We start from the raw sequence: 27,136 nt of genomic DNA, 5'->3' as shown, positions 1-27,136 counted from the left end.
GGTTACTTATTCCAAGTGTATCTTGTGAACACTTTGTATAGAAGATGGACTTGAACCAGATCGAGATCATAGAGAACTTCCTGGTTTTATCATAATACATCTGTCTGGTCCTCGTATGCTACTTGCATGTCTGACTTACACTTGGTTCTTGTTGCTGCAGATACACTTATACTCATTGCTTGGACTTGCTGAGAAGGTTCTTGTAGGACTTCTTCAAGTTGCTTGACAATCATGGTAAAGAACTTGCTGACTTAGTCTAAGTTTTACACCTTGTTCATCTTCCATGTCTGATACTGAGATCCTTTGTTGTTGGTAGATATCGACTTGTTGACATTGCTTGACATGCATGGCCTCACTGATATAGCTGCATCTTGTCTAGATGATAGCTTGAAAAGCAGATGGAGATGGAAGTGTACCAGAGCAGAACTTATTCACAGGAGGGACATGATGAGTTGATTGACCCCCGTTCAATGATAAGGATGCCTCAGAATTCTTGCGTGCAATGGTTTCCATTCTATTTCTCCTGCATACAGGTCATTGGATGCAAGGTGAGGTTCAGATCTATGCCCCATTGGGACATCAGAATCTTCCCCTCCAGTGTCTTCATTGCTTAACTTGAGCCTTGACATCTTGGCTGGATGGTTAGGTGGAAGAGCAGTTGGAGATGGTTGTGGTCATGACTGGATATGTTGCATGATGGTCAGATGTCATGTCTTTCATCCAAGTTCTTAGCATCTGCCTTGTCTTGAATCTCCAACAAGAATTGCTTCAAGCTTAGAAAGTATGGTTTTCTTATCTCATCTTTCAAAAACTTCAGTCAGTGGTATAGCACATATCAAAGTCCACATGATTATTCCATATAGACATACATCCAAGTCATGTCATTCTGAGTGCAAGTCTGTCTGGTTCTGGTATGCTACTTGCATGTCTGACACTGAGGTGGTTCATGTTCATGAATATGGACTTGTTGACATACATGGCTTTGCTGTGGGCACTTCATGGTTGACATCTTGGCTGGATAGTTAGAACATGATTAAAGTCATGACTGGATGGAATGCCAAGTTCAAGCTTGTGTCTGAAACATGTCTGGCAGGATGGCAGAGAAGATTCAGTGGAACCGAGCTCAGATGTTGCACCCCTGATGTGAAATTTTGTACGTCGGTCACTTGACTATGTACGGTGCTGCTCCCAAAAAATCAGCCCAGGTGCCCAATAACTGACTCCATCTCCCAGTCTTGATGAGCATACTATCGTCAGAGGCTTTGTTGGCTGAGTATTGAGAACCACCTTTAGATATTTTTTATGGTTGCTTGTATTTCATGCAACTTCATGTCTACAAAGTTTCAGACCTGTCGGACACAAAGTCATCTTGCACCAAGTTGGTCCGTCAGCGTAAAGTCGGCTAGGTGGCACCGGGGTCAGTTCTTGAGAACCCAACCTGAAATTTTGTACAAAGGTAGATCCACCATGTATATGCAAGCTCCCAAAAAATCAGCCCAGGTGCTCAACAATTGACACCATGTCCCCACTTGGCGCATATCTTGACGAGCAGACTATTGTCAGAGGGAACATTAGCTGAGTTTTGAGAACCACCTTTAGATATTTTTTACGGTTGCTTGTATTTTATGCACCTTCATGTCTACAAAATTTCACACCTGTCGGACACAAAGTCATCTTGCGCCAAGTTGGTCCGTCATCATAAAGTCGGCTGGGTGAGAACCAGGGTCAGTTCTTGAGCACCTGAGCTGAAAATTTGTACAAAGGTAGATACACCATATATATGGTTGCTCCCAAAAAACCAGCCCAGGTTCCAAAGAACTGACCCCGGTTCTCAAGAAACGAATTTCACCACCAAAGTGAAAAAATGCAAAGATGGATTTTGAAGGCTCAGGAACTTGCTCCCAAAAAATCACGACTTTTTATATTTTACTTTGTTTGGTAGAACCACAGCACAGCTTTGAGAACCACGCGGGATTTAAGGCAGAACCCAGAGAGCCACGATGATGCGGAGGTGCTCCCGAAAAATGAGGTTGATTGGGCGAACAAAAGTCATTAAGCTGCTTAATGAACGACTAATATGGATATTGTGTATTATCATCTCTACATATGTTCCAGCGTGCGTCATTAATCTCTCGCAGGTCGAGGGCACTCGACCTGCGAGGGTTTGTCGCTACAGACTTCACCCATCAACCTATTACAGTATATAACATTCAACCACATTACCCATTACTGTTTCATTTATACCGTTCGACCTGCGAGCCTTTTTGCCCATTTCGTCTAACATTTGTAACACCAACCTTGTTATCCTTACTCTAAAACCCTATAGAATATCATCCAGAACCTTTTCACTTACTCTGCTTTTGCATTCAAAGGATCCTCCTCCCGCCCTCTTCATCATCCTCCATTTCACCTCCCGCGAAATCCCTCCCCCCATCCGAGGATGGCTGGCAATCAACCAAGGTCATACGAGCGGTGGATCCCACCCCAAGAAACCATGCGTCAAACAAATAGGGCTCCGGTCACTGCCAAAACATCCAAGGCAGCTGACCGTCGGTATGATATCTGGCTGCCACCGCCCAACATGGCATCTCGCCAGCCTGAGAAAGGGAAGCCACTCACGACTTGATTCGAGGCGCTTTTCCGTCTTTTTACGCGTTAACCCAGTGCTTGACCGCAATTCACCCAAATTACCGGTGATGTTCAGTCCGCTGCATGTATTGCTGTCCGTCTTGTTTTTAATCCAGACCGCGAATCTCGACGTTGCCTTTGTGACGAATCCACAACTCGGCAGACAGATGCTTTCCTGACGCCTCTCTTATTTTGCACTACTCTTGTAATGTTTACCTTACGTTTTCGAAATCGAAAGGCTTGAGATGTAATGGACAACAAGTAGGTATCATTTAGCGTTGAGATATACAGTATATAAGCGAGAAAAACAAATGTCCAAGGTTCGAGGATCTATCCAATCAGTAGGGAATGTCATGTACAGGTAGTTGCAAGTCCGAACATCCACCGTGGCCGCCTTACACCACCGTCCAGATCCCACTAACCACGACCACAACACCCATCACCACCATCCCTACAAATCCACCCCCAACCAACGTGCTCGCACCATTCTTCTTCCCACCCCCACTCGTCGTGGTCGCAGTCGAGCTACTTCCAGATGAACTAGCAGGCGCAGTCGGCGCAAACGTCGCGCTGGGGCTGGCTATACACGAAGACGCGACGCTCGCGGCTGAGGCGGAGGTGGACGCATGAGAGTTGACGGTTCCGTTGCCTGCGAAACTGCATGCTTGTGAATTACGGTTTTGGGACTCGTAGTATTTTGACATGACGTAGGAGAGTTTGACGGCTGCGGAGGAGGGGGTGGATTAAGGGAAAGACGAGGAAATAAGGCGATGAAACTCACTCGGATCACACCCCGAGACAAGACCATACGTGCCCGCAGCACCATCCGCGGCTATATCGGTACACGTTCCACCCGATTGACCAAGCAGCCCACACGCGGTATTGATCAACTGCCCAGCGACAACCGTGTAATCGCTAACGACAGGGGTGAACTGGCAGCTCAAAGCATTCTTCAAACACTGGCAGGCCGCCAAGTTGGGGGTGGCAGGTAACGTCGTCGATCCCAAGAACGTGCTGTTTTGTGTTGGGCACGCGGGGAAGGCGGCCGCCGCAACCGAAGCTTTAGCAGGGGAGTTGGGAGGCGTAGCAGCGCCGTATTGAGTGCCGAGATTGGTAAAGTCCGTGGATGTCGTGACGGTCTTGTTGTCAGATGATAGTGTGACCATGCCGAATTGACCTGCTGCGCTGGCTGCCGGGAAATAGGAGAAGGCGATGCCCCCGGACCAGACGGGAGACATGTCGGACGACAAGAGGGCGCCTACTTCTGTCCAGGGGCGGGCACCGGAGGCAGGGACACAGCCGTACTCGGAAAAGTAGGCTGCGACGTTGTACCCAGCAAAGTTGTTTTCGGTGTCGGTGTAAGAGTCTGCAAAGGTGGAATTGCCACACCACTCGCTGTGACGTGTCAATGGAGAGGGGAGGATGGGGAGGAGAGAAAGACGTACTAGTTGTTGAGGCCGAAGAGGTCGATCGCGGTTGACCCAGAGTTTGTGTTTGAGGGATCGCAGCTGAAATAGTTGGCCAATGGGTCTCGGAAGTTGTCCGCGCCGTCGATGGCTGCGTAGCCGATGAGGACGCTGGACTTTTTGGCGGTGCTGAGGGGGGGGGGAGGTGAGAGGAACACAAAGGAAAAGAAAGAGATGAATTACAGGTATGCCTTGATGTCTCGAGCAGCTGCTTTTACGAAAGGAGCGACGTTGGTGTTGGATGAGCCGTTGACGACCTCGTTTCCGACGTTGTATGCCAGGACGTTGTCGTACTTGCTGAAGGCGTCGATGGTAGCGAGGTATTGATCCAAAAGGTTAGTAGACCACGCAGGCGAACTGCGGTCGATTGAGCCGTTCAAGGGAAGGGTGAGGTCGATGCTAGCGTGCTTTATCAGGTTAGGGGAGGGTATGACGGACGGCACGAACGTACATGGTATAGATGCCTGCACCACTGAGGGCGCTCATGCACGAATCGTGGTTCTTGGTCGAATCGACGCTGTATACACGAACGGTGTTCACGCCCAGTTGTTGTAGATATGGAAGATCACGAGCGCATCCGGATGCATCCGCGAGAGGGTCAATGTAAGTCGAAGGCTCGCCAAACGGGTTAGCAGCAGAGGTATCAGTGACAATGCCTATGACAAGTAAGCACCGAGCGAAAGGGTGATGAAGAAAAAGTGACCTTGTTGTTGGTAGGCTACACCCTTGATATAAAACCTAGATCCGTCCGCTGTATAGAGGTATCGACCTGTGCGAGAGACTTGTGAGATGGCGTGTACGTTGTACGCCAAGAGGGCGGTGAGGACGAGGGAAACGAGGGCAGGAGCCCCGAACGACTTCATGCTGGGGGAAAGAATGTGGTTTGATGCAGAAGTGAGAACAAAACGTGTCCGACGCAGTTGGCCGAAAGCGTCTATTCAGCACTGCCACTTTTGAAAATGTCATCATTCAAGACACCATACGTAGATGTTCTCTAGCAGGATGCATATAGCATGGAGAGGCGTGTGGTACGCTCATCACAGTATCGAGTATCTTTTGGTTTCCGCTTCCATAAACTTAAAAATATATCATGAGAATAAAACCCTTGTTGGTGTAAAATAGTCATACGCCCAGTGCCAAGTGGAACTGCGCAATTCTCAAGGTTTTTATTTGGGGGCCAAGTTTGGGAATCACAAAAAAAAATGGCCTCCAGTTGACCCATTTTCCATATCCGCGGTATTTTTCTTCCTTGGGTAGTGGAAAATGAAGAATGTATCGAGGAAGGCGATGGCGGCGATGGGGTGACTACATGACATGGGACGTCCAAGATTTGAGTCCGATGTGCAAGAATAATGATTAGGATCTATGATAGATATAATTTTGTACAGATTGCAAAGAACTATCCCCCAAGTCAGCACCGTCGGCCCTTCACCAATGACAGCAAACATACCGTTTATCCAATGAGATCATAATCATTACTCCTCGATCCGGGGTCCTTCGCCTCTATCCTCTGATACATAAAAAACTTTCCATCATCGTCCTCTCCAACCGCCTCCTCCACCAAATCCGCCAAATAGTAGCCCCATCCAAAGTCCGAATCACATCAACCGCAGTATCCCAAGTCTCCGCACCCTTGCTCTTCGCTAAAATCCCATGGACCATGCGCCTTGACAGCAGGCTCCCCTTGAGAAACGAGACGCGTCACGTCCTGGAAGAAGTTGTCAATCACGTCTGGGGGGACCGTCCGTGAATGAAGCAGCGGACGGCTCCAGGAGATCCACAGCGCCAAAATCGCCGTCGGCTCGTTGGATGTGAACGAGGCATGCTTCCTCAGCGAAATTTTTGAAGCTAAACTAGCTGGCCTGGCGCTGAAGGACGCGTGGCGGCCCTCCAGTGTCCACGCAAGCATTGAACAGCGGAGGGAAAGGTCTTTGTTGTTTATCGTTGTTACAGACGAGTTTGTCTTCCGAATATGACCAAGTCAAGACAAAGTAAACAACAACTTCGTTGACTACGCCACCGTCGCCACACATCCTGAACTCTCGAGATGAAATGTCGGACTCCAGTAGACTCTTAGCGCGACGTTATGAAAGCGCTTTCGCTTCAAACCTGCTAAAAATCGAAGTCCGATCTTACACTTTAAAGGCGTTACCAGGTTACTGGGTCACCTACACTCAGTACTCATTCCTTGCCACAATGTCCCTCTTGCCACCTTGCACCTCCCACAATCACAACGCTGTTTTTCTTGGCTTTATGCGTGTTGGAATGCGACACGACAAGGCCACAATTAACTGCAGAAAAGACTCAGAAGGTGGCTTAAACGAACTTAATCCCAATGCTTCTTTGATTCTTCTGGCTTACGAGGAGGACCTGTCTGGACATTCTAGGCATCCTGAACGCTGCGTACGCATGGGCACAACTTTTTTCGTTTCAATTGGGAAGCATATGCTTCAACCTTCTCAAAGCTTCTATCGTCGATACCATTTTCCTTGCAGAGGGCATTTTTCATTGAGCGAATTTTGCCATTGCCACTCACCAACCATGGGGTGGTTCTTTTTATCATAAACTCTATATAAACCCCTCCAACCAAGTCAGCCCCCCCTTTTTCCCGTCGTTTGGCCGTCTCTTTCTTCTTAACTTTCTTTGACGATACGATGCTTTTCCAAAACCCAACGTTCCTTGGCGCCATCGCGTCGACTCTCCTTCTCTCCACCTCCTTTGTCCAAGGCGTCTGCCTGCACAACCACCGCCGTAATCTCCAGGCGGGACCTGGCTCTGTACCCATCAGCAACTTCAGCTACATCGGAGTCACCGGTCCTCTCGGCTGGGCAGGCCTTGACCCCGCAAACGTAAAATGCTCAACGGCCAATGTCCAGTCCCCGATAAACATCGAGCACGGCGTCGTCCCACCCTCGCCGACCAACCCGCAATTAAGTATCCCCGATGTGCTGTCGGCGGAATTTGAGAACCTGGGTTCGACGGTTGAGGTTGTGATTAATGGGACTACGATTTTTGAAGGCAAGACGTATACCCTGAAGCAATATCATTTCCATACACCCGCGGAACACCTTATCGACGGGCAATTTTATCCCATGGAAGTGCATTTCGTCAACATCGCGTCTGGTAAGTCGTTAAACTCAAAACCGTCCGTTCTTCAACTGAAGTTTAGTCCTTCAGACGGTTCCATTCTCGTCCTCGCAGCCCTCTTCGAACTGTCCCCCTTCGGAACCAACGAAAACTTCCTATACCCCCTCCTCGCTCCTCTCTACGCCATCACAAAACCAGGCAGCTCAACCACCACAGGCCCGCTCATCTTCTCCGACATCACGTATTTGTTTAACATTCTTCCCCTATTCAAATATACCGGATCGTTGACGACACCTCCGTGCACTGACGGTGTCATTTTCCTTGTTGCGAATTCTTTCCTACCGATTAGCCTGGAAGCGTTTTTGCAGTTTAAGAATGTGTTGAAGTTTAATGCGAGATATGTGCAGAATGCGCCAGGGGAGGAGAATTTGGTTGAGGTGGCTGCGGGTCAGTTGCCAAAGTAGACTCGGATGTGACGGTGTCGTTGGACTTGGATGTGGACTTTATTTCATTTTGTCTTGTCCCTTTCCGCTCCTTTTATGTACAGTGTCCATATTGCATCACAAATACATGGAACTCCGAGGTCTAAAGTCAAAGGTCTGGTCATCGGTACGTGCATTGCATTGCTACTCGGCGGTTACTTAGAAGTTTTAAACTTTGGGGTAACTCGTGCTGCAGTCTTTTCAACGCCACGTTGATGTACGCCATGTTGGATTTGATCCACGCACTGTGGAGGGGCGTGTGGTACGTTCATCACAATATCGAGTATCTTTTGGTATCAGCTTCTATATCAATCTCAGCCCATAGAAGTATCATGAGAATAAAACCCATGGTTGGGTAAAAATAGTCATGCGCCTGGAACTGCGCAATTCTCAAGTTTTATTTTAAGGCCAAGTCTGGGAATCACAAAAAAAAAAAAAAAGGCCTTCAGTTGATTTCGTTTCAACATCCGCTGCATTTTCTTCCTTGGGTAGTGGATGGAAACTAGAACCGAAGAATGTATTGAGGGACTGCTATAATGCAATATGAGCTGGAGGGATTCTGCGACAGGGTGACGACATGACAGGACAAATTGATTTTACAATACAAACTCAACGAAAGAATGAACCGATAGCAAACACCTTTGAACGAAGCCTAAGAATCCTTGGAAAGTGCTTCTCCATAACAACCATTGCACACAGGTTCATCCCACTTGTCTCCAGCAAAAGCGAGAAGCTTCGCTTTCTTTTCCTTCCCGCAACGACTACACTTGAATCCTGTGGACGTGACGAGACGGTACTGCTGAAACCCACCGCGTGGTGGGTAAGTTTTCTGGACTTCGAATTTCGGGGGTAGATTTTCAGGCATTCTAACAAGTGGGCTAGAAATCGAGAATAGACGCGGAAGTTGAGTGTGGACGATAACTGTTTTAGGAGGTCAGAGTCTTGGAGGGCTTACTGTGGAACTCACGAATAGGTTAGATTAGCCTGGAGTTAGAGGTGGGGGCTGAAGATTGGGATCAATGTCGTTGATCGGATTCAAAAGATAAGTTTGTGCTATATCGTCTTCAATCTCTGAGGCTGTGCGAGGTGTTGAGCGCTGAAGCCAGTACGCACGGACCTGAAGGGAGTTTATTGGTCGACAGGTGGTCAATGCAAGGGGAGAGGAGCTGACTGCCTGTAAAGTCAACGCGTTCCTCTGGTACGTTGTACGACGGGACGAAAGAGTCGCTCATAATGCACATTTCTCGGTACTCATCTGTCTTGGATGCCCCAAGGTGTTGTGAACCACCGATACAGTTCATTTGAGAGAGTACATAGCTTCCGGAGTAGATCTCGGGGCGGGCGTGATGGGCGGATCGCCGATCAGGGAACGTTGTCGGGTGGGACTTTAGGATGACGACCGTTGAGAGCGAAGGTTTGAGCCATAGGGCCGTTGGTTCTTGCGGGGGTTGCAGACGTGGCCCGTCTCCCAGGCGGAGAAGAAGGCGGACGCTTTAATATATTTGAGAGATCAGCCTCGGGTCGGATCTACACGCGCGGGTAACCTTAGGTGAATTGTCGCTGGCGAGAGTCATGACTTTGATCTTGCGTCACGCAAAAGGCGGTCAAACCAAGGGGAGGCAAAGAAGGCCTATTTATATCGGGTTCATAAGAGTACATGTTGCGTAGTGGATACTAAATGATAGCTAAAGAGGAGAAAGAATTAGTCAAACGAAGACAAGGGGAGAGACGAAACGCGAAGAAGAAGGATCAGAGACTTGAATGGTTCCGAAGAATCAAAACCCATTGTGCAAGCACGTCGTGGGATTTGCAAAATGTGTGCATCGTGTAGGTAGGAGTTGGCTGAGATCTAGACTTACCGTAAAGAAATATTTTGCGGCGACGGGGGATGGGCGAGACCTTAGAAGAAACGGATTAATGGGTTGTTCAGGGGAATGGCGACAAAAGAATCAAGGCCAGGCGAAAGAAACGTGTTTTTCCTCAAAATCTCGAGGATGCTTCAAAGTAGAAGGAAAGCACGAATTGTACACATCGGAAAAGCAACTACAATGGGAGATGTTTCACCTTTGACTTGAAAGGATCGAAGAATATTTGTGCGTAACAATCTAAATAACGGGCCGCACACACCAAAAAAACATTTTGCGGAGAACAGGACCTGAAGGAGAAGAAACGGATCAGTGTGTCGTTCAAGAAGTAACAAGGAGAATAAAAATCAGTAAAAAATAACGTGTTCTTCTCATAACCTCGTAGAGGCATCGAAGTGAGCTGAGTTGTACGAATAATTCTCATCCGAAGATACGAGGCGAAAGAGAGTTGCTCACCTTTGATGTGGTTTGTAGCAAGGAGAGAAAGACAGAAAAATTTCTCGACACGTCACGTGGACCTGCCCTAAACTCAGCCACAACTGTACAGCACCACTTTGGCACGTTCCCACACGAACACTTCACCCCAGAACACACGGTGAGCAGCACCATAATCCACAGTGAGCAAGCCCATTTGTCCATCTTCAACCACGTCCTGAGTGCTCTTGCTTCAGATGCAGATTTTCGTCAAGACTCTCACGGGCAAGACGATCACCTTGGAGGTCGAATCGTCCGACACCATCGACAACGTCAAGGCCAAGATCCAAGATAAAGAAGGGTGAGTGTGCCGCTCTAGTGGTGGTGGTGGTGGTGGTGGTGGTGGACTCGACCTGATGACTACTCCTTACTAGCATCCCCCCTGACCAGCAGCGCCTCATCTTCGCTGGCAAGCAGCTCGAAGATGGCCGAACCCTCTCCGACTACAACATTCAAAAAGAGTCAACGCTCCACCTCGTCCTCCGGTAGGCTTCGTTCACTCTTACCCTGTATTGAAATTCTCGCTGAGCGACCATGTTCTCAAGTCTCCGTGGTGGCCTTATCGAGCCCTCGCTGAAGGTGCTCGCGGGAAAGTACAACTGCGACAAGCAAATCTGCCGGAAATGTTACGCCCGCCTTCCCCCGCGCGCAACCAACTGCAGGAAGAGGTCATGTGGTCACTCTTCGCAACTCCGCCCGTACGTCCCCACTTTCCTCTTGTGTGTGGGAGGTGGGATACTGATCTTTTTTTTGTGCGTCTATAGAAAGAAGAAGCTGAAGTAGTGGTGGTGCGTTTTTTGGGTGCGAGTGGGAGGAAGAAGAGGGGGGATACTTAGAGAAGTATGCCGTGCTACGCGTTGATGTACCCATCCCGTTCAACCTGCCCAATGTCGCATCGTCCTTTTTGAAACTATTTGCTCGGTTTTCTCTCTGAGGTGGCTTGACCTCTTATTCCTCCTTCCTAATAATTTCAGGGACAGGTCTTTGGTGAACGTCGGCCAATATGTCTAGCGTCGAGTTCTTGAAGGAGGCGAGCTAGACGTGACAGTCGTAGTGAGTCATCCTTTGGCCATCCTGAACAGTATACGGAGGCAAATCATGCATCCGCCTCCCTTCCCTAGTCGGCAACGTTATCGTGATCAGCATGCCCAATGACAAGAAGGCAAACCAGAGGTAGTACTAATTGAGGTTTAGAGTGAGTATTTTACGTCGAATTCACCCTTAACCAAGTTCTTGAAGCTTGGAGCCTGGACGACGTGAAACTCACAGTGAGCTTACTTGCGTCATCATTAGCCTTTGCCCCAACTTACCTTTACTCCGAGGGAACCACAATGGCTATACCCAACGATCTACCAAGTTATTTTGTCTTGTGGGGTGGCGTTGTCATCCGGCGTCTGAATTGCCTCCAGCAAAAGTTGTCATTGGGCACACTGAGCTGATGTTCCCGGTGAGATTCCTGCGTCATTATCCGCCCACGGCCTTACTCGTCCTCACACGACTACTCCCCAGGTCGACAGATCTCTGGCTACGCTGGGCATCGCGACCAATAACAATATATCGGAACGGACGATTCAATAGCTGGTGTTCAAGGTGGGCATCTTCCGTCCATCGTCCTTGAGCCTTTCATTATACTTACCCTTACCCCAAACAGCCAGAACGAGGCGTGTCTGGTGATTAGGCATCACGTCCGATGACCAGTTCTCGAAGGAGATGGCCCAGGAGCGGGGCGACTTGGAGTTCAGTAAGCTTTCTCGCGTCAACATCTGCGCGAGTATGATTTGAGTCGCCCAGATTCCGGCCGTGACAGTATGCCCAATGACAGCTCTAGAAGGAGGAGACTGAAGGAGGTCGCCCACTTCACGATCACGGTGAGAATTTTTGTGACATCTTTCGCTTTTGATCTCTCTTACCCCGACCCAAGTCGTCCACATTCTCAATAGCACAAGAACGAGATTACAATGTTAGTAGTGAGAGTCTTCCATTATCATCTTCCCATCCTCAAATCCTTCTCCAGGTCAATAGACCTTCGTCACCTTGAACAATGAGCATCATGCACAATGATGACTTTTTTCAATGAGGCGATTCATACAACAAGTGAGCTTATTGAGTATCTTGCGTCATTCTTTTGACTTTATTAACTCCAAGCTCTGGAGAAGGAATCCAGACGTTGACTTTCATATTGATTGCCTTGCGTAATCTTACGGCCGCCCTCGACTTGGTTCACGTCCGCTCCAAATTGACGACCAGCTTTCGCCTACTTTGAGCTATACGCGGCATGCCTAAGGTCTACTTGGTAAAGGAGGCGATTCATGCACTTTAGTGATCATCTTTTGTCATCGTCCGCGCGCCTTCCTTCCCCAAATCGACAGACCTTTGGCTACCTGATCAGTATGCGTGTCCAATTCAAACGCCCGATGAGCTGATGTTCACATTGTGATATCATCATGCCCGGACCTTGCTTACCCTTTACCCAGGCCCTTCCTCAGAACACGTTGCCTAGTATGCCCAATGACGAAGGAGGCGACCCGAAAGCCGGACGAGCGATGTTTACGGTGAGTGTCGCGCATCATGGAACGCGCATTGTATTGACCTTACAATATCGATAGATCGTATATCGTATCGGATCGCAATCATTCGACATCACCAGTCCACGTTGCTTTGGCCGTCTCTGCCTCGTGTCCGTGCGACCTACATGCAGCGTGGATAGGGTCACGTCCCTTCCTCAACGTTATTTTGTCACTACACTTTCCCTTCTACCACTTCAAAACGTGGGGATATGAAGTCGCAAGACCGGAAGCTTGAGTTTGAGCTGGACACCCCTGTAACATTCGATGCCTGCTCTTCAACAAGTTGACAATATGACAGCACAAGCACACAACGCCCACACGACACCCACAACTCAACGTTTCAACTCATACGCCTTGACACCTCCGTACTTACGCCTCAATACTTCAACGCTACACAGGCTTCCCTGATTACATGCGGATACCATCTGTTATGACGAATGGTTTGATTCTCCCGTCTGTCAAGAACTGTCTCTCATGGCGAACGGTTTACTCTGTAGTGACGAACGGTTTATTTCGTTGTCCATCCATCATATTCCGTCGAGCTACGAAGAATCGTTTCTTCCGTCATACCTTGTCGCCGTCCTCGCGGGTTGAGTTTCCCTTGACGGGGTTAATTGGAGTTTCTTTGACGGGATTGGTTGGGATCTTCTTTGACGGGGATGGCCTGTATTCCCGTGAAGTTAATACCGCCGCCGTGACCCGTTAAAATGTTGTTCACGTCAGGATTGAGGGGCTTGGCGGGTGGATTTGTGATGCTATGAAATCGTCGAGGTTGAGGGTGGTTATAGTGGTAGGTGGGTGCATCTATTGAGACTGCAATCAGCTGGTATGTGCCAACAGCAAGCAGAGGCGATTCGGCTTCGGACGATAAAGATGTGTGTATCACCACTGTGGCATATCTGTTTACAGAAATAAATTGATGTCTACTTAGTGGTGGAGCCAGACCGAGATGCCTGTACTCTGCAAGACTCTGCAGCGAGAGTCTCTACCCGTGCTCGACATCCTATCTTGAACCGGTCGTTATCGCTGGTTGTGGCTCGATGTCGGTACCCACCGTTCAACGTAGTTTAACTTTTGAGCTCAAGCAGGCCAGACACTTCAAGATCGTCAGTACAAGCTTGGGTTACGCGTGTCCCCTGAGCTCAGCTAATCCAGCTCGAATTTTTGATGACGTGCCGAATTGGTGCTGAAGCGCTGTAGTGCTACTCTACAGGGTCGTCACTCTTAGTAGGAGATAAACCCCCTTCTGTCCTTCTTTACCCCTTCCTTTTCTTTCGCACAATCATTATACCAGCCCGGGAATACATCCCGATTCTGCAGAGAGGGGGATATAAAGCAATTCGCTAGGTTTATCCTATTAAATAACTCCATGGAAGTGGTCTCAATTTTTTTTCCAGGGATCCCGGCGCGATTTTCAAGGAGTATACTTGATGCGAGATATCTCCAGACCTGGTACCTTGTATTCTTGTCACTGTCCATTTCTTCGAGACGGTACCGTGGCTTATAGGTCAAATCGAAAGCGGTTACGGGGAACGAACATCTGAGACACGTAGATGTATACTGATATCCTTTCGCACCCAACATAATGAGTAGATCAAATGCACAGACCCCGCATAGACTCAGTAAGCTATAGTTGTGTTACATCGGAGCGACTCAGTATTCACGCGCGAATTTCTCATGGAGTCAATCTTCCTCATTCCAGTCTGTCTTATAACGCCAGTTCAGCAGAATGATAATACCAGCCGCGATCTAGTGAGTTTCCCTGCTATCTCCGTTACGCATGTCGACATTAAAATCAATTCAAATTCGATGCCATTCCAAGTTTTGCGGTGTCTGCCCTATACAATATTTCAGAGCTTTCTGTTGCGCTGAGACCGATGGAAAATTGATCCACATTCAGATCAGGCCAGGAATATGCGCACACAAAATTACAATTTTTCTCGCCGTCCGTTACACTACCTGCACTGCAATGCTCATACCATGTTGCAAGCGGCGTGCGTACAGTTTTTAAAACTGACTTTGAGTTGGCGGAGAGATTTCAAGAAGGACCAGACCAGGAAATCGGATGTCGAACAACGAGCCCTCAAGCATGTATATACAACACGACAACACCTCGTGTTTGTTGCTGCAAAAAGTTGTCTTCGCCTTGGGGGTACCACTTATCACCGATATTCCGCCCCACAGTCTCCGATAGTAGTGATAATTCTTCGGCCGTTCGAGTGCGCCAACACGGCTTCGATTTCCTCGTTATCTTCCGCCGTCAAGTTGAACCCAAATGCCATCTGGTTGTCGTCTGAGTGTTCGGAAAGACCGAGCCGCGCACCTGGATTCAGAGGGGAATGATGTAGCTACAACCATCACGAAACAAGGTAAAAAGGGAGGCGAACGGACCGATAATCACAGCGCCAACGAAGGGGTGGTCCAATACCCACCGAGTCGCGATATTCGAAATGCTTCTTCCAGCGTGGCGATCGCCGATGCTACGGAGAACGTGGAGTAATGCTTGAAAGAGTTCCCAGGAGCCCCAAGCCTTGACAATCATGTCGAGGTACTGAAAATGCTATAGTTGCATGTGCGAACAAAATGACGTGTGGTGTAACTTTTACCTTTCTCTGGGAAGGTGTGAGATTACCGGAGTACAGATCAGGTTCAACTGCCTCCAGCCACTTGTCGGCCAAAAATCCCCCACACTAAACAAAGAAGATATATAGTCGGTGAAACTTTTTTCTTTCGAACGACGAACCAAAGTGCCGTAGGTCAATAATTTCAAACCATGCTTCTCGCAAACGTCTGACATTCCATGTAGAGGTCGCGTGTCTATGATTGAGAACTGTGAAAAATCGAATTGTTACCACCGAGCGTGAATTATGTCACGCAGAACTCACCTGTACTTGATTCGAGACGATAGCATCGTGTCCTAGGACGGTACAGATTTCGTCTGTTCTGATCGTATCAAAGTTACAGAGACCGATTGCGGAGATCAATCCTTCTTCTTTTAGATCACAAAGATGATTCAATGCGGTTAAGTACCCCTTATCGGAGTAGTCTTGCCAGTGAAACTGATTTGTCCGTGAGTGACTTCTAGCAAGTAAAGATATGAATTTACCTGGAGCAAGTCAACACGCTCTGTCCTCATGCGTTCCATACGCTCGTGAACGGCAGCGAGCACAGCTGAACGTGAAGGATTTATCCGCTTGAACACACACCACTTTGTGGCGCCGAGTACTTTCTCCGACGAGGGCAGGGATTCCTGGAATTGACCCTGAGAGGTATTTCATCGTCGGTCCACAAAATGTCCACGAAAAGGTAAAAACGCACAAAAATTATCTCTGCGCTCCCATAATGGTCAGCTGTATCTCCCCAGTCAGAAAAAGGGGGAGTATAGAAGACTGTGCAGGCTTACCCTGTCAATGAAGTAGTAAATACATGGTCAGTCGTAGGTTGAACGAGTCGAACTCATGGCGTACCATGTCTGTTTGATCGATCAGCAATGACGACTCTCGGGTCAGTTGGGGAGGATCTCACCAAATGCTGTATAACCCATCTCAACATGTCGCGCCATTCCTCGCCGAACTTTGGCAACAGAGGCACTTCCCCATGCATTGCTGGAGAGCTGCCAGAGCCCAGTCCAGACGCGAGGCACGACAAAGGGACCTAGACGAAAGGACTCCCGATTGACTGTCATGTTTGAGTAGCGCGCAATAGAAAAGGTGACAGGGCTCAGACACGCGAAAGGAGGTTGCCGTTTTATATCATGTAGGTTGGAGGATCCGGTGAATATTTATGCAACCGAAGAAGAGGCCGGAATGTAGTCAAGAGAACTGGGCCAGGTCAGTCGACTTGAAACCACGTGTCGGACGTAACGGGCGATAGCAAATAATCATCGGAACAAACTCAGCATCAGATCAGTTTGGGCTCTCGGAGGCTCTCCTCCTGCCCCTGACACAACTTTGTGGAATCGGTTCGAATCAAGGATGCTATAAAAGCGGAAAGAAGTCGCAATGAACCTCCAACCTCTTCGATAAATTCGTTCTGTCCAACGCCGACTATATTCGCACCATGCCAGCGCTTGAAGTACTGCCTCGCGCCATCGACTCCCGTCCAGCTCTGGGACATGTGTACGCGTCTAGTGACTACCTGTCTTTCCCCCAACACGGTTACTAACATATACGGCAGGAACCTGATGGTCGACACTTTCATCGCTAATGCGACGATTGACGAGCAAGTCATTGATCTCCTTCAGCGCAGTGCTTATCCCTTACCGTTCTTCAGTTTGAGATCCATTACACGGGACTTGATCGCAACAGGACCGCCTGGTATTGCCCCAGCTTTTACAAAAGCCGCTCGTTCTCGATTGCGGCAGATCAATGTCAAATCCTTTGCAAATCCACATGCACTCTTTCGTCGACAAACACACGCATCACCAGCCACACCAACTCAGCACCTATGCGATACATTGAACAGGATCCGCTCCCTGTACGGAGCAGGAATGGGATTTTCAAGCCTTGTACTTTTGTCTTCGGTAGTGCGAGCCACGCTGGGCCTTCGGTGGGAAGACGATGGGGATATGGCGGATATGTTGGCGGTCATTGATATTGACATTGGGCAGGCAATTCAGGCAAGAAACATTCTGTTCTTTCACGCAACATCCGGACTTATTTAATTGCTTCCTAGAGTTCGAAAGAAGAGATAGAAGGAGGTCGGGTCAAAGATTTCGCGTTTGCACGTGAAGCAGTTCAGAACTTGCGGTGTGCGGTTAATGATAGCTTGGCCGATGTTAATGCTTGGGGAGGGGAATTCCCATTCGAGCGGGCAGCAGCGAGTATACATTATTGGAAGATATGATTCGTCCTTTCTTACCTCGCATTAGAATAGATATATATAAATTACTAGTCATTACACACAATACTTATCTTCTCCCCGCGGTGATTTCGTTCTTTGTAGGAGGAAGCAGCGTAACGCATTTCAATCATGAAAAGACACCGAGGAAACGCCACGAGGACGTTCAAGACTCATGTAAACATGCGACCTTCGAGTTGGAAACGCGGCCCCCTCAGATCGGCCCATATAAACAGTGCGGGTAGATACGACTCACCTGATAAAATTCTATACCAGACCGCCCCGACTCGCCGAGTTCTCAATCACTGATACTGGAACCGCGATGAGCTGAGAGGTGCTGGAACTAAAGCAACGTTGCAACCAGAGCCGTAAATGTTCCGCTTCTTCAAAGGTGATCAATCTTTGGGGATTTTTATAAATGCCGCGTAATCATGTTCCTTCAATGACGTCTGATGGTGACACGAATTTCAGGTGCTTCTGGTGAGCAAAAATTGTGATAAGTACCCCATCTCGCGATCGTCAACCTAATACACAGCGGCGCAACGACGCCGACGCGCTCAGGGAAAAAGCCTCTCATGGGCTCTGCTGCGCCGCTTGCAATTGAACTTGATTTTCAGGATATCCGTCTCATTCATTGGATAACATCTGTATTTTTGCTTCAACTCAACTGCACAAGACTAAATAGCCCTTCAGATTCGTGATGGCAGCGAGGATTTCTTCGCACCCTAATTTCTCGATTCTTTGCCCTTGGACGAAGGCAAATGAGGAAAGTATTCGCCAAAATGAAGCAAGAGCTATATGCATCCAGTTCTTAGCACTCAGCGTTCAACGTTCAGCGCTCAGCGCTCAGCAATGATGTCATCCCCATTCTTGGTCGGTAACTTAACAGCGCCAGGACCCTAAATTGTGCGCTCTTAAGATGGCCTACGATTGTTATATTTAGAAAGCGTCCATCCCGTTGATGTCGATCGGAAGTGTACGAAATGAATGAAGTAAATGAATGAAGCGTTGTCAGAGGTATGCTCTTCGAACCAGAAACTCTTCCCTTTCTGAACCAGTTCGAATCTTCTGTTGACGTACGTCTTTGCAGAAATCACATCCCTAAAGTTAGCGTTCTATGAAGGTGTTGTTCGCTGGAATTTTTTTGGTTTATTGCTGTTAACGTCATCGTCGCCCTTGTTTTGTATGAACTTGAAGGTGTTTAAATTGATGATGTTGATTTATCGATTATGTGCAATAATTTGCGTCTTTATCTCTGCTGTTCGATACAGCCCTGTTTACCGTTTAAGTGGTTAGTTAGTTCGACCACAAGCAGATCTAAAAAGCACTGGATGCCAGAATGATCATGATTAGCAGTCTTTTTAGGCCGGTATGGCCTGCCGCCAAGTTGGTAGCCTACTCGGGTTGTATTAACATAACCGACACACCCAAGCTCAATCACCCTCCTCTTCTGAATGTGATTTTGAGGTAACGTGAGCCTTTCACAACACGCCGTCACAAACGTATTCAACGTAAAGCCCCCTAAAGCCCAATCAATGCCCACGACAGGTGACTCCGAAATCAAATAGTCCCTCGAACTGCTCTGTATGCGTAGAAGAACATAACTAAAATGACAGAACTCCGTTTCGACATTGTGATCCGGCCGAATTTGAAAGGTGAATCACTAACCAAGAAGAGAGGCTGGCGCTCACCAGCACCTGTACAGATGTCATCCAGTCTCCCACGTTCATACAAAAGCTCCTCGTGATTTTATAGATTCCACCGGCGCTGGTACTTGATCAGGGGCGAGCAAGGAAGCAGGGAAACGGGGGTGCAACGAAAAGTAGTTGTGCTGCATATACTGGTGGTTGATCGGCGTATGCAAGCTGTATCGAAAAATCGGCCAGTGGAAGTGAACGGCGATATGGAGCGGAATACCCGCCGATGCATGTGGAGATAACCCAAGATAACGTGATTGGGTTGCTGCATGCGTTGAAGAAAGGTGGTGCGGTCTTCAGCCGAATCAATCCCTTCAAACTTTACTGTTTCGGTGGAGATCCCACAAAAATGGTGGACGAAGTGGGCAGCCCTTTCTCGACATAAATCGAAACGTGGAATCCAAAAGGTTCGGAGGTTACAGTGGTCAAATGGACTTGCATCCACTCCATTTATGCGACTAGAAGCCCAGCTAAGCAGCGGGCGCTGAGCGAGTAAATTTGCATAAGCTGAATTTGACGCACAGAGCACAAAACGTTGCGCGCAAATCGTAACCAACTGCGTGAGTAAGCGAGCGCAACTTCATGTTGGCTGAGTGAACGCACCGGCAATGTTGAGAGAAAGACGAGTGTATTGGGCAAATTCTGGAGCCGTCATGGCAAATGGTCCTGGTGGGAAGAAGATCAACAATGTACTCGAGGAGAGGCTAAAATTGTGAGGAGGGCCCTCCTCCATTGGCAAGGACGTTGGCGAAAGTTCCCTGAAGGCTCGAAGACGAGATTGGCAGAATGCTACGAAAATGCCAGGAGTACTTTCGTTCCATGAACGATCGCGTGTAAGTTCAAATCACCTCTAGCTAGGGCGAACCACTCAACAAAGCACACTGGCCTTCCCGCTATCCATGGATCCGGCGCTCATCCTTGCTCCAAAGTCTTACTTCCTCCCCGCTTACCCCAATCTTTATGCTTTATGCCTGACTCAACTCACTGCACTTCTGTTCCCCCAATATTTCTGATTCAAAGGCGATCATCCTCACCTAAGATCTTGATACCCATCCAACAATTGACGCAACGCTTCTCGCTGGAGATTCAAAGGCGTAGAAGATATCCTAAAAACCGGCATCAACATACAATATCTGGACTCCTAAATCAACCCCAAGCCATTGGTTGATCCTTCGGTGCAACAAGCTACTGTTACTCACTTTGGCATACTCTGGCAGTCGTCTCCCTCTCTTCAACACAAATGTACTGCTTCCCCTCTCCTACATGACTGCGCGCCTTGTAATGAATGTTCGTACCAACGTTGTCGGGTCTTTCAAATGAAGAATGAACCATTCCGAAGCTACGCGATATATATGTCATCTGAGTGATCAGCGATTGCGTGAGGGGGACCTGATGTGTTGTGATCCTCGGCGAACGAAGGGTTCTGTTAGGGTCCACCCTGAAGTTTTTCTTGACCAGACACATCTGTAGCCAAACACGAGTACATAGACTTCGGAGTCCCTCACCTTTCTCACCCCTCCTGCTCCTTCTCCCTCGACGCATCCTCATCAGCCTCCCTTGTCAGCGGCCTGATAATCTTGACAGGCGGAGACTGCGGGAACACCTGTTGCGACTCCCCATCCGACGCGTGTAGAGGAAGAGATAGATGGTTCAAGAATTTCTTTATGGATGCCACAATGGGGCCAGAAACGAACAAGGTGGGATTCTCGACGACGAGATTGGGAGAATGTTCATTAGCGGAGAGGATGGAGGATGTGGAGAAGCGTCGTCAGAAGCGGGAAGAAGCTTGAAATGAGGAGGAGACGCAGTATGCGTGGATCCATGGATTTAGCGGAGAACGGCTTACTAGGGCACGTATGGGGGGTCAGTTAGATCATCAATTTCGACTCTCGAGGGAGGCGCATCGGACCTGGTGGGGTGATTGTAAGGATAAGGTTGAGGATCGTTCTTCTCATCTTGAGCACGACTGACTTGCGTACTTTGCGATGCACTGCAGCAGGATTTGGTCTCTATCAATCTATTCTATCTCTCCCTCTTACAACGTTCACTAACGATCTACGGACAGCGTCTTATGGCCAATTTGAATCGGCCGCCCTGCGCTCCACTATGCAAGCCTCTCTCATGCATTACACTTGGGGTGCAATGGTCCTGTGCAAATTGCAGGTAAGCGGCAGTTGCTGTTCTCTTCCATGCTCCGAGACCCTCACTGTCGTAAAATCAGGGGACATACTGTGTATTCGGATTTTTTGGGATTGATGGCTTCAGGTGAGTGAAGGCGCGTCGGAATAAATTATGTACACGCCGCATTCTGATGAAATTAGGCAAATCAGGCGCTCCAAACATCCCGCATTCTCATCCTGACTTGTGCTGACGCCTCATGAATTTCCAGGACCCGTGACCCTTTCCTACAGTCAAACTTCCCATCCCTGAAGCGGATAAATTTAGATTTTTGTAGGGGAGAACGGGAGTACCTTTAAACTATGACGACAAATATTAATGTAGGGTAATATTGATTGGCGGGGAAACTCACCACGACGTCGGGCTTGAAAACCCCATTCATGCCCTTCTTTCTTATATGTGTAATTTTGACTTCGATGTCATAGGCGGGGCCATTCAGCTTCTTAACTTCAAAAGTACCAATGTCACCCTCGGAGAACTGGTCGGTGAAATCAAAAGCGATGATTCCGTCGGCCGTGGGTGAGTGTTCCATAAGTTGGTGGAATTTCAATTACGAGGAATGTCAAACCGAAGTACACTCACCATTCCTCAAGGATGTAGTATACGTTCCAAAAAACGTGAGCGTAGCAATGGGAGGGCCACATCGAGGACGAAAACCCCCGCTGCGCGCCAAAGCCACGAAAAGGTGGCTGCCCTCAGATTCTGCGATTGCCGACTCGCCAACGATTGTAGTAAAATGGCTATCGTCCATGGTATGAGTTGGTTTTAGGATGAGATTCGGGGTGCTCCAGGATTCGCCACGATGTCGGATGCTTAAAGGTGATGCTAAGAGCGCTGAGAAACGGTCAGCATCTCAACCGGCTTTCGTACCATCCTGACCGGAATGTAACAATTATTACGGCAGTGAAAGACCCCATGACGAATGTAAGACGCCCGCACGGCAGTCCGCTGCTCACCTTAAGCAATCGACTCTCTATCTGAGAGCATCACGTTGTCCTTCCTATGACACAAACGCATCACGATGACAGGACAGGCGTTTAGCGTGATCCAAAGTCTCAAAGGCCATGTTTTCTTTATCTTTGCAACCTTTGTCAGCGTCCGGTCCAAGATATTTTTGAACGTCAAAAACATCAGGAATATATTGGACGCTAATTGCGCCAGACCTTGGGCTAGATATTTTGAGATCACCGGCATCGGTTACGCGTTACCAGTGACCGTTTGACCAGTGCACCGCGTGCACTCCGGGTTGTTTACACGTTCCTACTACCAGAGATGTACTACACGGCAGAGAGCTCTGAAGCTGTGGGACCCTTTGAAAGAACTTCAAGGGCTATTAAACTTTAAACTCTTTGAATTCCTAATCGGTAGGATCAGCGGAAGGCGAGGAAGGTCTGCTGAAACCAAATCAACATGAGACGACTTCCAAAAAAGCCTCTAGTTCCCTTACCAGAGCAAGGAGGGTTGATTTGAGTGTGCGAGCTTACGACGGGAAACCCGTGCCGGTATGCGTGGCTCTGGAGAGAAACAATGAATCTGCTTCCCCACTTGTCAATGAGAAGATACTACCTCCGAGCAAGAATGAGATCTCCATAGAATGTTCATTTCTGCGGTTCTGTTGAGAAGATGTAGCCATCCGCTTCGGAAAGATGAGCCACCTTGCAGCCAGATGAATGACAAGATGGTCGGGAGAAGGAAGATTAAGTGTCTCTTCGGGACCGGTGATTGTTGTGATATGTAGAAAATTGTGGTGGGAACCCTCGGGCGAGAAGTGGGAGTTGATCCTTACGGTTAATGTAAGCGAGATAGCGATATGACAATTTTACCGTCTCTTCGACCCAAAGCAGAAGCGTACCAAAAAAAATGAAATAGAGTTCTCTCGGCACAGGACCGTCCAGTTGATGACTGATTTATTTGAAGCCGAATCGCTGAATGGCCGCCTATATAAAAATGTCTTAGTGCTTTGATTGAGAGATGAAGAAAAATTGCACGTAGCGTACCCGTTCGCTATCAGATGAAATGACTTTCGGAAAATGTGAGAGCGGACGGCGAACAGCTTTCCATCTCGTCTTCATTTGTCTGCGTCTCTGCATTCTGTGAATTGTATCCTTATGAGACCTTAAGACAACGGAAGCCGTTTCGAATCAAGGCCTTTCGGCATCCGTCAATTACGTTACACCAACCAAGGAATGTACTGACATTAAATTTCGCCTCGGGACAGTTTGGGAAGGGTGCACCCCAGGTGAGCAATCAATTTCTGTCTGATATTGAAAGATGGACGAGCGGCGGGCGTGTGTGTGTCGTTATCGGGCCTCCTAGTTGCAAATGACTTTTCAATACCGTGTGTACGAGTTTATAAATAAAAAAATGAGATTCAAAACTCCTCGTATGCATGAACTTCATCATTCGGAGAGCTTTTTCAGCTGGTAAGCGCCGTGCAGGCTGTCAGATTCAACAAAGTCGCGGGGGCTTGGGAGTGGAGGAAGCTTGCTCACGTCTCGAGTGGAGTTGCGCTGGATCTAGGGCTCTTGTTGATTCAGTCTCGTCCGTTGATCTAAATAGAAGTCTTACGCCTTCAGGCCATACAGTATACACAGTATGGCAAGATCTATAGGAGCACGGCTGTCATTGAGATAAACGGAGGTACCTCTGGGCTTGAAATCGACATGGTGCACGGGCATGAACAAAAACTTGAAAGGCGACTTCGAAATCCCCAACAGTTTTATTGCCCTAGATCCCTCTGTTAGAGTAAGTTCAAATTTCGAAGTTTTCTTTTTAGGAGGAGGGAGTGATGGTATGAGAACCTCGTACAAGCACTTCGTCAAAATTGCGTCAAAATTACTCAGTGCAAGGTTGACACTGACACAAAGCATAGGTCAGAACCAGGTGCTATGGTAAGTCAGCTTCGCAATAAATGGGTCTTGAGAATCGTCAGAAGTTGCGGCACTGAAGTGGCCTTTCAAAGAATGTTCCCAGTAAAAATTAAGTATTGTCGTTGGTGGGTTGGTTGTGAGAGGCGTGGCTGTTTCAAAAAGTTCAAGGTCCGAATGGATTCAGAAGTCCGCTGTCACGTGTTGCGTTGTCACACTTCGCCGCCTATCATCGTCTTCAACAACGACCACACCCTCGAGCTGAACGTCCATCACGGTGAGCACCTAATTCCTTCCATTTCCAGAGGTTTTTCAAATTCAATTTTTCTACAGACTGTGTTTGCATCCTCGCTCTGTTGGGTATTCTGGTGAGCACCAACGGGTGCTTGTGATAACTTCAAGCAATCCTTAGCTTGTGGCAGCTTCCTCTACGCGGGTTGAAGACTTTGGAAAGTAGGCAGAACTGCCAGCGCGCTACGCAGCACGTCTATCTTTCTGCGAGACTCATACGCAGATCCGTTCTGTCATTGATAGTCCTCGGGTCACTCGTTGGTTATTGCATTGGCGCTCAACGTCCAACACTATTGGGAGGAACGTAATTACGCCCGATCCGATTCCAGCTAGCACTAAACCCGCCCAGCTACACTCTTTAAACGTACACACTCCTTTATATGGCTCAACCACCTCAACTCCACCGCCGGAAATCGAGCAGAGACGAAGAAGAGAATGTTGTTATTGTGCCGCACAATGGCATCGAAACCCCCGCTATCATGGCTCCACCACCACCTCGCAACCGCGTTCATTCCACACCACACGACATTCCACCCTCTTTAGGCCAATTCCGCATGCCCCCAAGACTTCCTATGAATGGGACTGCCTCCCCGCTCCGCTCCTCTTTCTCCATGACCAATCCTCCACCCCACTTGAACGGCTCCCACGCCCGCACACGCTCCATCTCAACCCCATTCTCCCGCCCTCTTGCCTCTCCATTACTCACTTCCTTTCCAAGCACACCGATTCTCTCTTCCCCAACATCCCCGCGCCCTTCAATCATGATTACTTCGCATTCAGCACCAGATACCTCCGCGGACACCGCTGCGAAACACTCCCGTCGGCACTCCCGAATGCACTCACGCAATCTGTCTGTTTTCTTCCCGCGCCCAGGTTCCTTGCCAGCAAGTTCAATCTCTGAGGACGGGGGACAAGAGCTGGAAATCCACCACAGCGGCCCAATAGACGAAGAAGCTCCAGCCATCATCATGCCCTCCGCCAGCCCGCCCACTCCCCTAGGAAAGGGATTCACATTCGGCGCACGACCCCCCAACTCAGCTCTCCCGTCTCCCATGTCTAAAACCCCCGGCTCTGGGTCGTCATCGGCTTCAAGGAGAGGCCATCACCACAAACACTCCCTGTCACATAACTTTTTCTCCTTTCTCGAACCGGGAGGCGAGAACCTCCATACAGAGCCGGCTCCTATTCCAGTATCGCCTTGGACGCCCATGCCGGACTCTGCTGGTACGAGTTCGAGTTCCCCTTCTCCTACGGAACAGTCGCGACAGGTCCCCGTGCAGGACGATAGGATACCGGTTGGTGCTGCTGCCGCCAGTATTGCACAGTTCGTCCTTGGCGCGTATCTCTGGGTGTGTGGGCAGCAGATTGGCTCGTTGTCTTGCACGGGCCTTGGGTACTGGGTCGTGTTTGACTCTTTTGGGGTGGCGTTCAGTGAGGTGGTGCCTCCGTGGTTGGCGTCTGGTTATAATGGGGTAAGAGACCGGCTGAGGAGGCCTTATGGGTGCGTTTTCTTATTTGTTAGGTTGTGCGTCGGCTTATGGTTCCATGTTTAGCAACGGTCGATTGGAAACCGTGCTCATGTTCGCACACGTTGTGTATCTCATGTTCTCTTCGGTGTACGTGTGCAAGGAGACTGTTGAGCACTTGCTGTTGAGCGCTGGAGGTGTGCAGGGACATCATCATCATCATGGTGACGAAGAGGCTGTCAGTGGACTTGGGTTCGTCTTTGTCCTTTTCTTGGTGGTGATCTCCCTATACTGACTGATCTCGTCTGAAGTATCGATTTCCCAGTTTTTGCCACCTTGATAACTTTCCTCTCCCTCGTCGCAACAGCCTTGATATTCAACAACCACACGAAACTAGTTAACGGTGTGCCCCATCTCAACGCTCATGTTGGTCGCTCTGACGCACATTATTGAAATCATAGTAACGGGCAACCGTATTCCATCGCTCCCCGCCATCGTCCGCTTAATCTCATCCTTTTCCAAGCACACACGCCACGAACCACCACCAACGACGCCGCTAACCCTAATGCTCTCAAACCCCTATGTCACATGTCCCCTGGCTTTCTGCGCCTCCATCTTTTTCATAGGGCTCTTATTGCCCCCGTAAGATGCTCTCCACCTCCCTCCAATGTGCCAGCTTACCGACTGTCATCTCTAGCACACAACACCGCATCGCTGACCTAGTGTTAGCACTCATCATCGCCATGCTTACATTTAAAGTAGCATACCGCGCGTCGGTTGTGCTAGGTACAGTCCTACTACAGACCTCTCCACCTCGCGGAATGGCGAGCGGGAAAATGGAGGCGTTCCTTCGAGCTATGCGTGAGGTATGTGTCTGCCCATCACCTCATCCCACTCCCCAATGATTGGCTAATCCAATGTGTACTGCACAGGTCGAAAGGCACCCTCAAGTCCTCCACCTCCCCGCACCGCATATCTGGCAACTGACTCCGAGCCCTCAAGACTTCGTACCGGGGAAAGGAAGGGGGGAGGGGGAGGCGTTGGTGGTTACGTTGGAGCTTCATGTGACGGGGAATTTGGGCGATGATGATGTGTTGAAGTTGACCAAGTGGGCTCGGGAGAGGTGTGTGGGCGCTTTGGGGAGGGAGGAGGCTGAGGTTACGGTTGGCATTGTGCGTGGATGATGCGTGGGACCGCGATGGGAAGTATCTGTGGTGTTGGTGTTAGGA

At 48.8% G+C, this 27,136-nt stretch overlaps 13 protein-coding genes across 13 annotated transcripts; 7 read left to right on the top strand and 6 right to left on the bottom strand.

Moving 5' to 3' along the window:
• Nucleotides 1-3,086: 3,086 nt before the first annotated feature.
• LACBIDRAFT_143003 (glycoside hydrolase family 72 protein) lies at nt 3,087-4,933 on the bottom strand (the record flags this gene model as incomplete). Its single annotated transcript, XM_001880239.1, has 6 exons — nt 3,087-3,352; nt 3,410-4,023; nt 4,074-4,223; nt 4,278-4,493; nt 4,546-4,750; nt 4,798-4,933. Coding segments are annotated over 6 exons (1,587 nt in total), but the record flags the coding sequence as incomplete, so codon positions are not given.
• Nucleotides 4,934-5,697: 764 nt separating this feature from the next.
• Nucleotides 5,698-6,003, bottom strand: LACBIDRAFT_296589 (uncharacterized protein; the record flags this gene model as incomplete). The annotated part of the gene is made up of 1 exon (XM_001880238.1): nt 5,698-6,003. The coding sequence occupies one exon, from the start codon at nt 6,001-6,003 to the stop codon at nt 5,698-5,700; it is 306 nt and encodes a 101-aa protein (XP_001880273.1).
• A 745-nt stretch (nt 6,004-6,748) lies between these two features.
• On the top strand, nt 6,749-7,645 carry LACBIDRAFT_296588 (uncharacterized protein; the record flags this gene model as incomplete). The annotated part of the gene is made up of 2 exons (XM_001880482.1): nt 6,749-7,217; nt 7,272-7,645. 2 exons carry the CDS (start codon nt 6,749-6,751, stop codon nt 7,643-7,645), a joined length of 843 nt encoding a protein of 280 aa, XP_001880517.1.
• A 670-nt stretch (nt 7,646-8,315) lies between these two features.
• LACBIDRAFT_326606 (uncharacterized protein) lies at nt 8,316-8,964 on the bottom strand (the record flags this gene model as incomplete). The annotated part of the gene is made up of 2 exons (XM_001880237.1): nt 8,316-8,584; nt 8,781-8,964. The coding sequence occupies 2 exons, from the start codon at nt 8,962-8,964 to the stop codon at nt 8,316-8,318; spliced, it is 453 nt and encodes a 150-aa protein (XP_001880272.1).
• Nucleotides 8,965-10,199: 1,235 nt separating this feature from the next.
• LACBIDRAFT_234612 (ubiquitin) lies at nt 10,200-10,491 on the top strand (the record flags this gene model as incomplete). The annotated part of the gene is made up of 2 exons (XM_001880481.1): nt 10,200-10,303; nt 10,377-10,491. The coding sequence occupies 2 exons, from the start codon at nt 10,200-10,202 to the stop codon at nt 10,489-10,491; spliced, it is 219 nt and encodes a 72-aa protein (XP_001880516.1).
• A 1,221-nt stretch (nt 10,492-11,712) lies between these two features.
• LACBIDRAFT_296586 (uncharacterized protein) lies at nt 11,713-12,040 on the top strand (the record flags this gene model as incomplete). Its single annotated transcript, XM_001880480.1, has 3 exons — nt 11,713-11,743; nt 11,794-11,870; nt 11,924-12,040. 3 exons carry the CDS (start codon nt 11,713-11,715, stop codon nt 12,038-12,040), a joined length of 225 nt encoding a protein of 74 aa, XP_001880515.1.
• A 406-nt stretch (nt 12,041-12,446) lies between these two features.
• LACBIDRAFT_326604 (uncharacterized protein) lies at nt 12,447-12,977 on the top strand (the record flags this gene model as incomplete). The annotated part of the gene is made up of 3 exons (XM_001880479.1): nt 12,447-12,554; nt 12,609-12,729; nt 12,868-12,977. 3 exons carry the CDS (start codon nt 12,447-12,449, stop codon nt 12,975-12,977), a joined length of 339 nt encoding a protein of 112 aa, XP_001880514.1.
• Nucleotides 12,978-14,731: 1,754 nt separating this feature from the next.
• Nucleotides 14,732-16,254, bottom strand: LACBIDRAFT_296585 (uncharacterized protein; the record flags this gene model as incomplete). Its single annotated transcript, XM_001880236.1, has 8 exons — nt 14,732-14,892; nt 14,961-15,120; nt 15,176-15,259; nt 15,313-15,399; nt 15,455-15,628; nt 15,676-15,831; nt 15,888-15,919; nt 16,095-16,254. 8 exons carry the CDS (start codon nt 16,252-16,254, stop codon nt 14,732-14,734), a joined length of 1,014 nt encoding a protein of 337 aa, XP_001880271.1.
• Nucleotides 16,255-16,628: 374 nt separating this feature from the next.
• LACBIDRAFT_296584 (uncharacterized protein) lies at nt 16,629-17,414 on the top strand (the record flags this gene model as incomplete). Its single annotated transcript, XM_001880478.1, has 4 exons — nt 16,629-16,687; nt 16,746-16,790; nt 16,842-17,187; nt 17,244-17,414. 4 exons carry the CDS (start codon nt 16,629-16,631, stop codon nt 17,412-17,414), a joined length of 621 nt encoding a protein of 206 aa, XP_001880513.1.
• Nucleotides 17,415-18,657: 1,243 nt separating this feature from the next.
• Nucleotides 18,658-20,312, bottom strand: LACBIDRAFT_326601 (uncharacterized protein; the record flags this gene model as incomplete). The annotated part of the gene is made up of 8 exons (XM_001880235.1): nt 18,658-18,990; nt 19,100-19,105; nt 19,141-19,273; nt 19,628-19,661; nt 19,709-19,863; nt 20,091-20,114; nt 20,140-20,211; nt 20,305-20,312. The coding sequence occupies 8 exons, from the start codon at nt 20,310-20,312 to the stop codon at nt 18,658-18,660; spliced, it is 765 nt and encodes a 254-aa protein (XP_001880270.1).
• Nucleotides 20,313-20,792: 480 nt separating this feature from the next.
• On the top strand, nt 20,793-22,505 carry LACBIDRAFT_294101 (uncharacterized protein; the record flags this gene model as incomplete). The annotated part of the gene is made up of 6 exons (XM_001880477.1): nt 20,793-21,039; nt 21,105-21,268; nt 21,327-21,370; nt 21,608-21,802; nt 21,884-22,035; nt 22,312-22,505. The coding sequence occupies exons 2-6, from the start codon at nt 21,212-21,214 to the stop codon at nt 22,503-22,505; spliced, it is 642 nt and encodes a 213-aa protein (XP_001880512.1). The 5' UTR covers nt 20,793-21,039; nt 21,105-21,211.
• A 1,094-nt stretch (nt 22,506-23,599) lies between these two features.
• On the bottom strand, nt 23,600-24,292 carry LACBIDRAFT_296581 (uncharacterized protein). Its single transcript, XM_001880234.1, has 3 exons — nt 23,852-24,292; nt 23,776-23,799; nt 23,600-23,722 (listed from the first exon to the last, which is right to left on the bottom strand). Exons 1-3 carry the CDS (start codon nt 24,151-24,153, stop codon nt 23,683-23,685), a joined length of 366 nt encoding a protein of 121 aa, XP_001880269.1. The 5' UTR covers nt 24,154-24,292; the 3' UTR covers nt 23,600-23,682.
• Nucleotides 24,293-24,821: 529 nt separating this feature from the next.
• LACBIDRAFT_296580 (uncharacterized protein) lies at nt 24,822-27,091 on the top strand (the record flags this gene model as incomplete). The annotated part of the gene is made up of 6 exons (XM_001880476.1): nt 24,822-25,942; nt 25,995-26,159; nt 26,219-26,310; nt 26,369-26,549; nt 26,605-26,773; nt 26,840-27,091. The coding sequence occupies 6 exons, from the start codon at nt 24,822-24,824 to the stop codon at nt 27,089-27,091; spliced, it is 1,980 nt and encodes a 659-aa protein (XP_001880511.1).
• Between the last annotated feature and the right edge of the window lie 45 nt (nt 27,092-27,136).

Source organism: Laccaria bicolor, genomic scaffold, assembly GCF_000143565.1.
Source record: "Laccaria bicolor S238N-H82 LACBIscaffold_10 genomic scaffold, whole genome shotgun sequence".
Classification (NCBI taxonomy): Eukaryota; Fungi; Basidiomycota; class Agaricomycetes; order Agaricales; family Hydnangiaceae; genus Laccaria; species Laccaria bicolor.
This window is presented reverse-complemented; position numbering and strand designations above follow the sequence as displayed.

Excerpts from the sequence above, each read along its gene's own strand:
- LACBIDRAFT_296581 (XM_001880234.1), bottom strand. The coding sequence starts at position 24,153 with ATGCTTTGTGTCAGTGTCAACCTTGCACTGAGTAATTTTGACGCAATT. Across the intron at positions 23,800-23,851 it reads ATACTGTATGGCCTGAAGGC|ATCCAGCGCAACTCCACTCG; the intron begins GTAAGACTTCTA and ends CAAGAGCCCTAG. Across the intron at positions 23,723-23,775 it reads AGCGCAACTCCACTCGAGAC|CCTGCACGGCGCTTACCAGC; the intron begins GTGAGCAAGCTT and ends TGAATCTGACAG.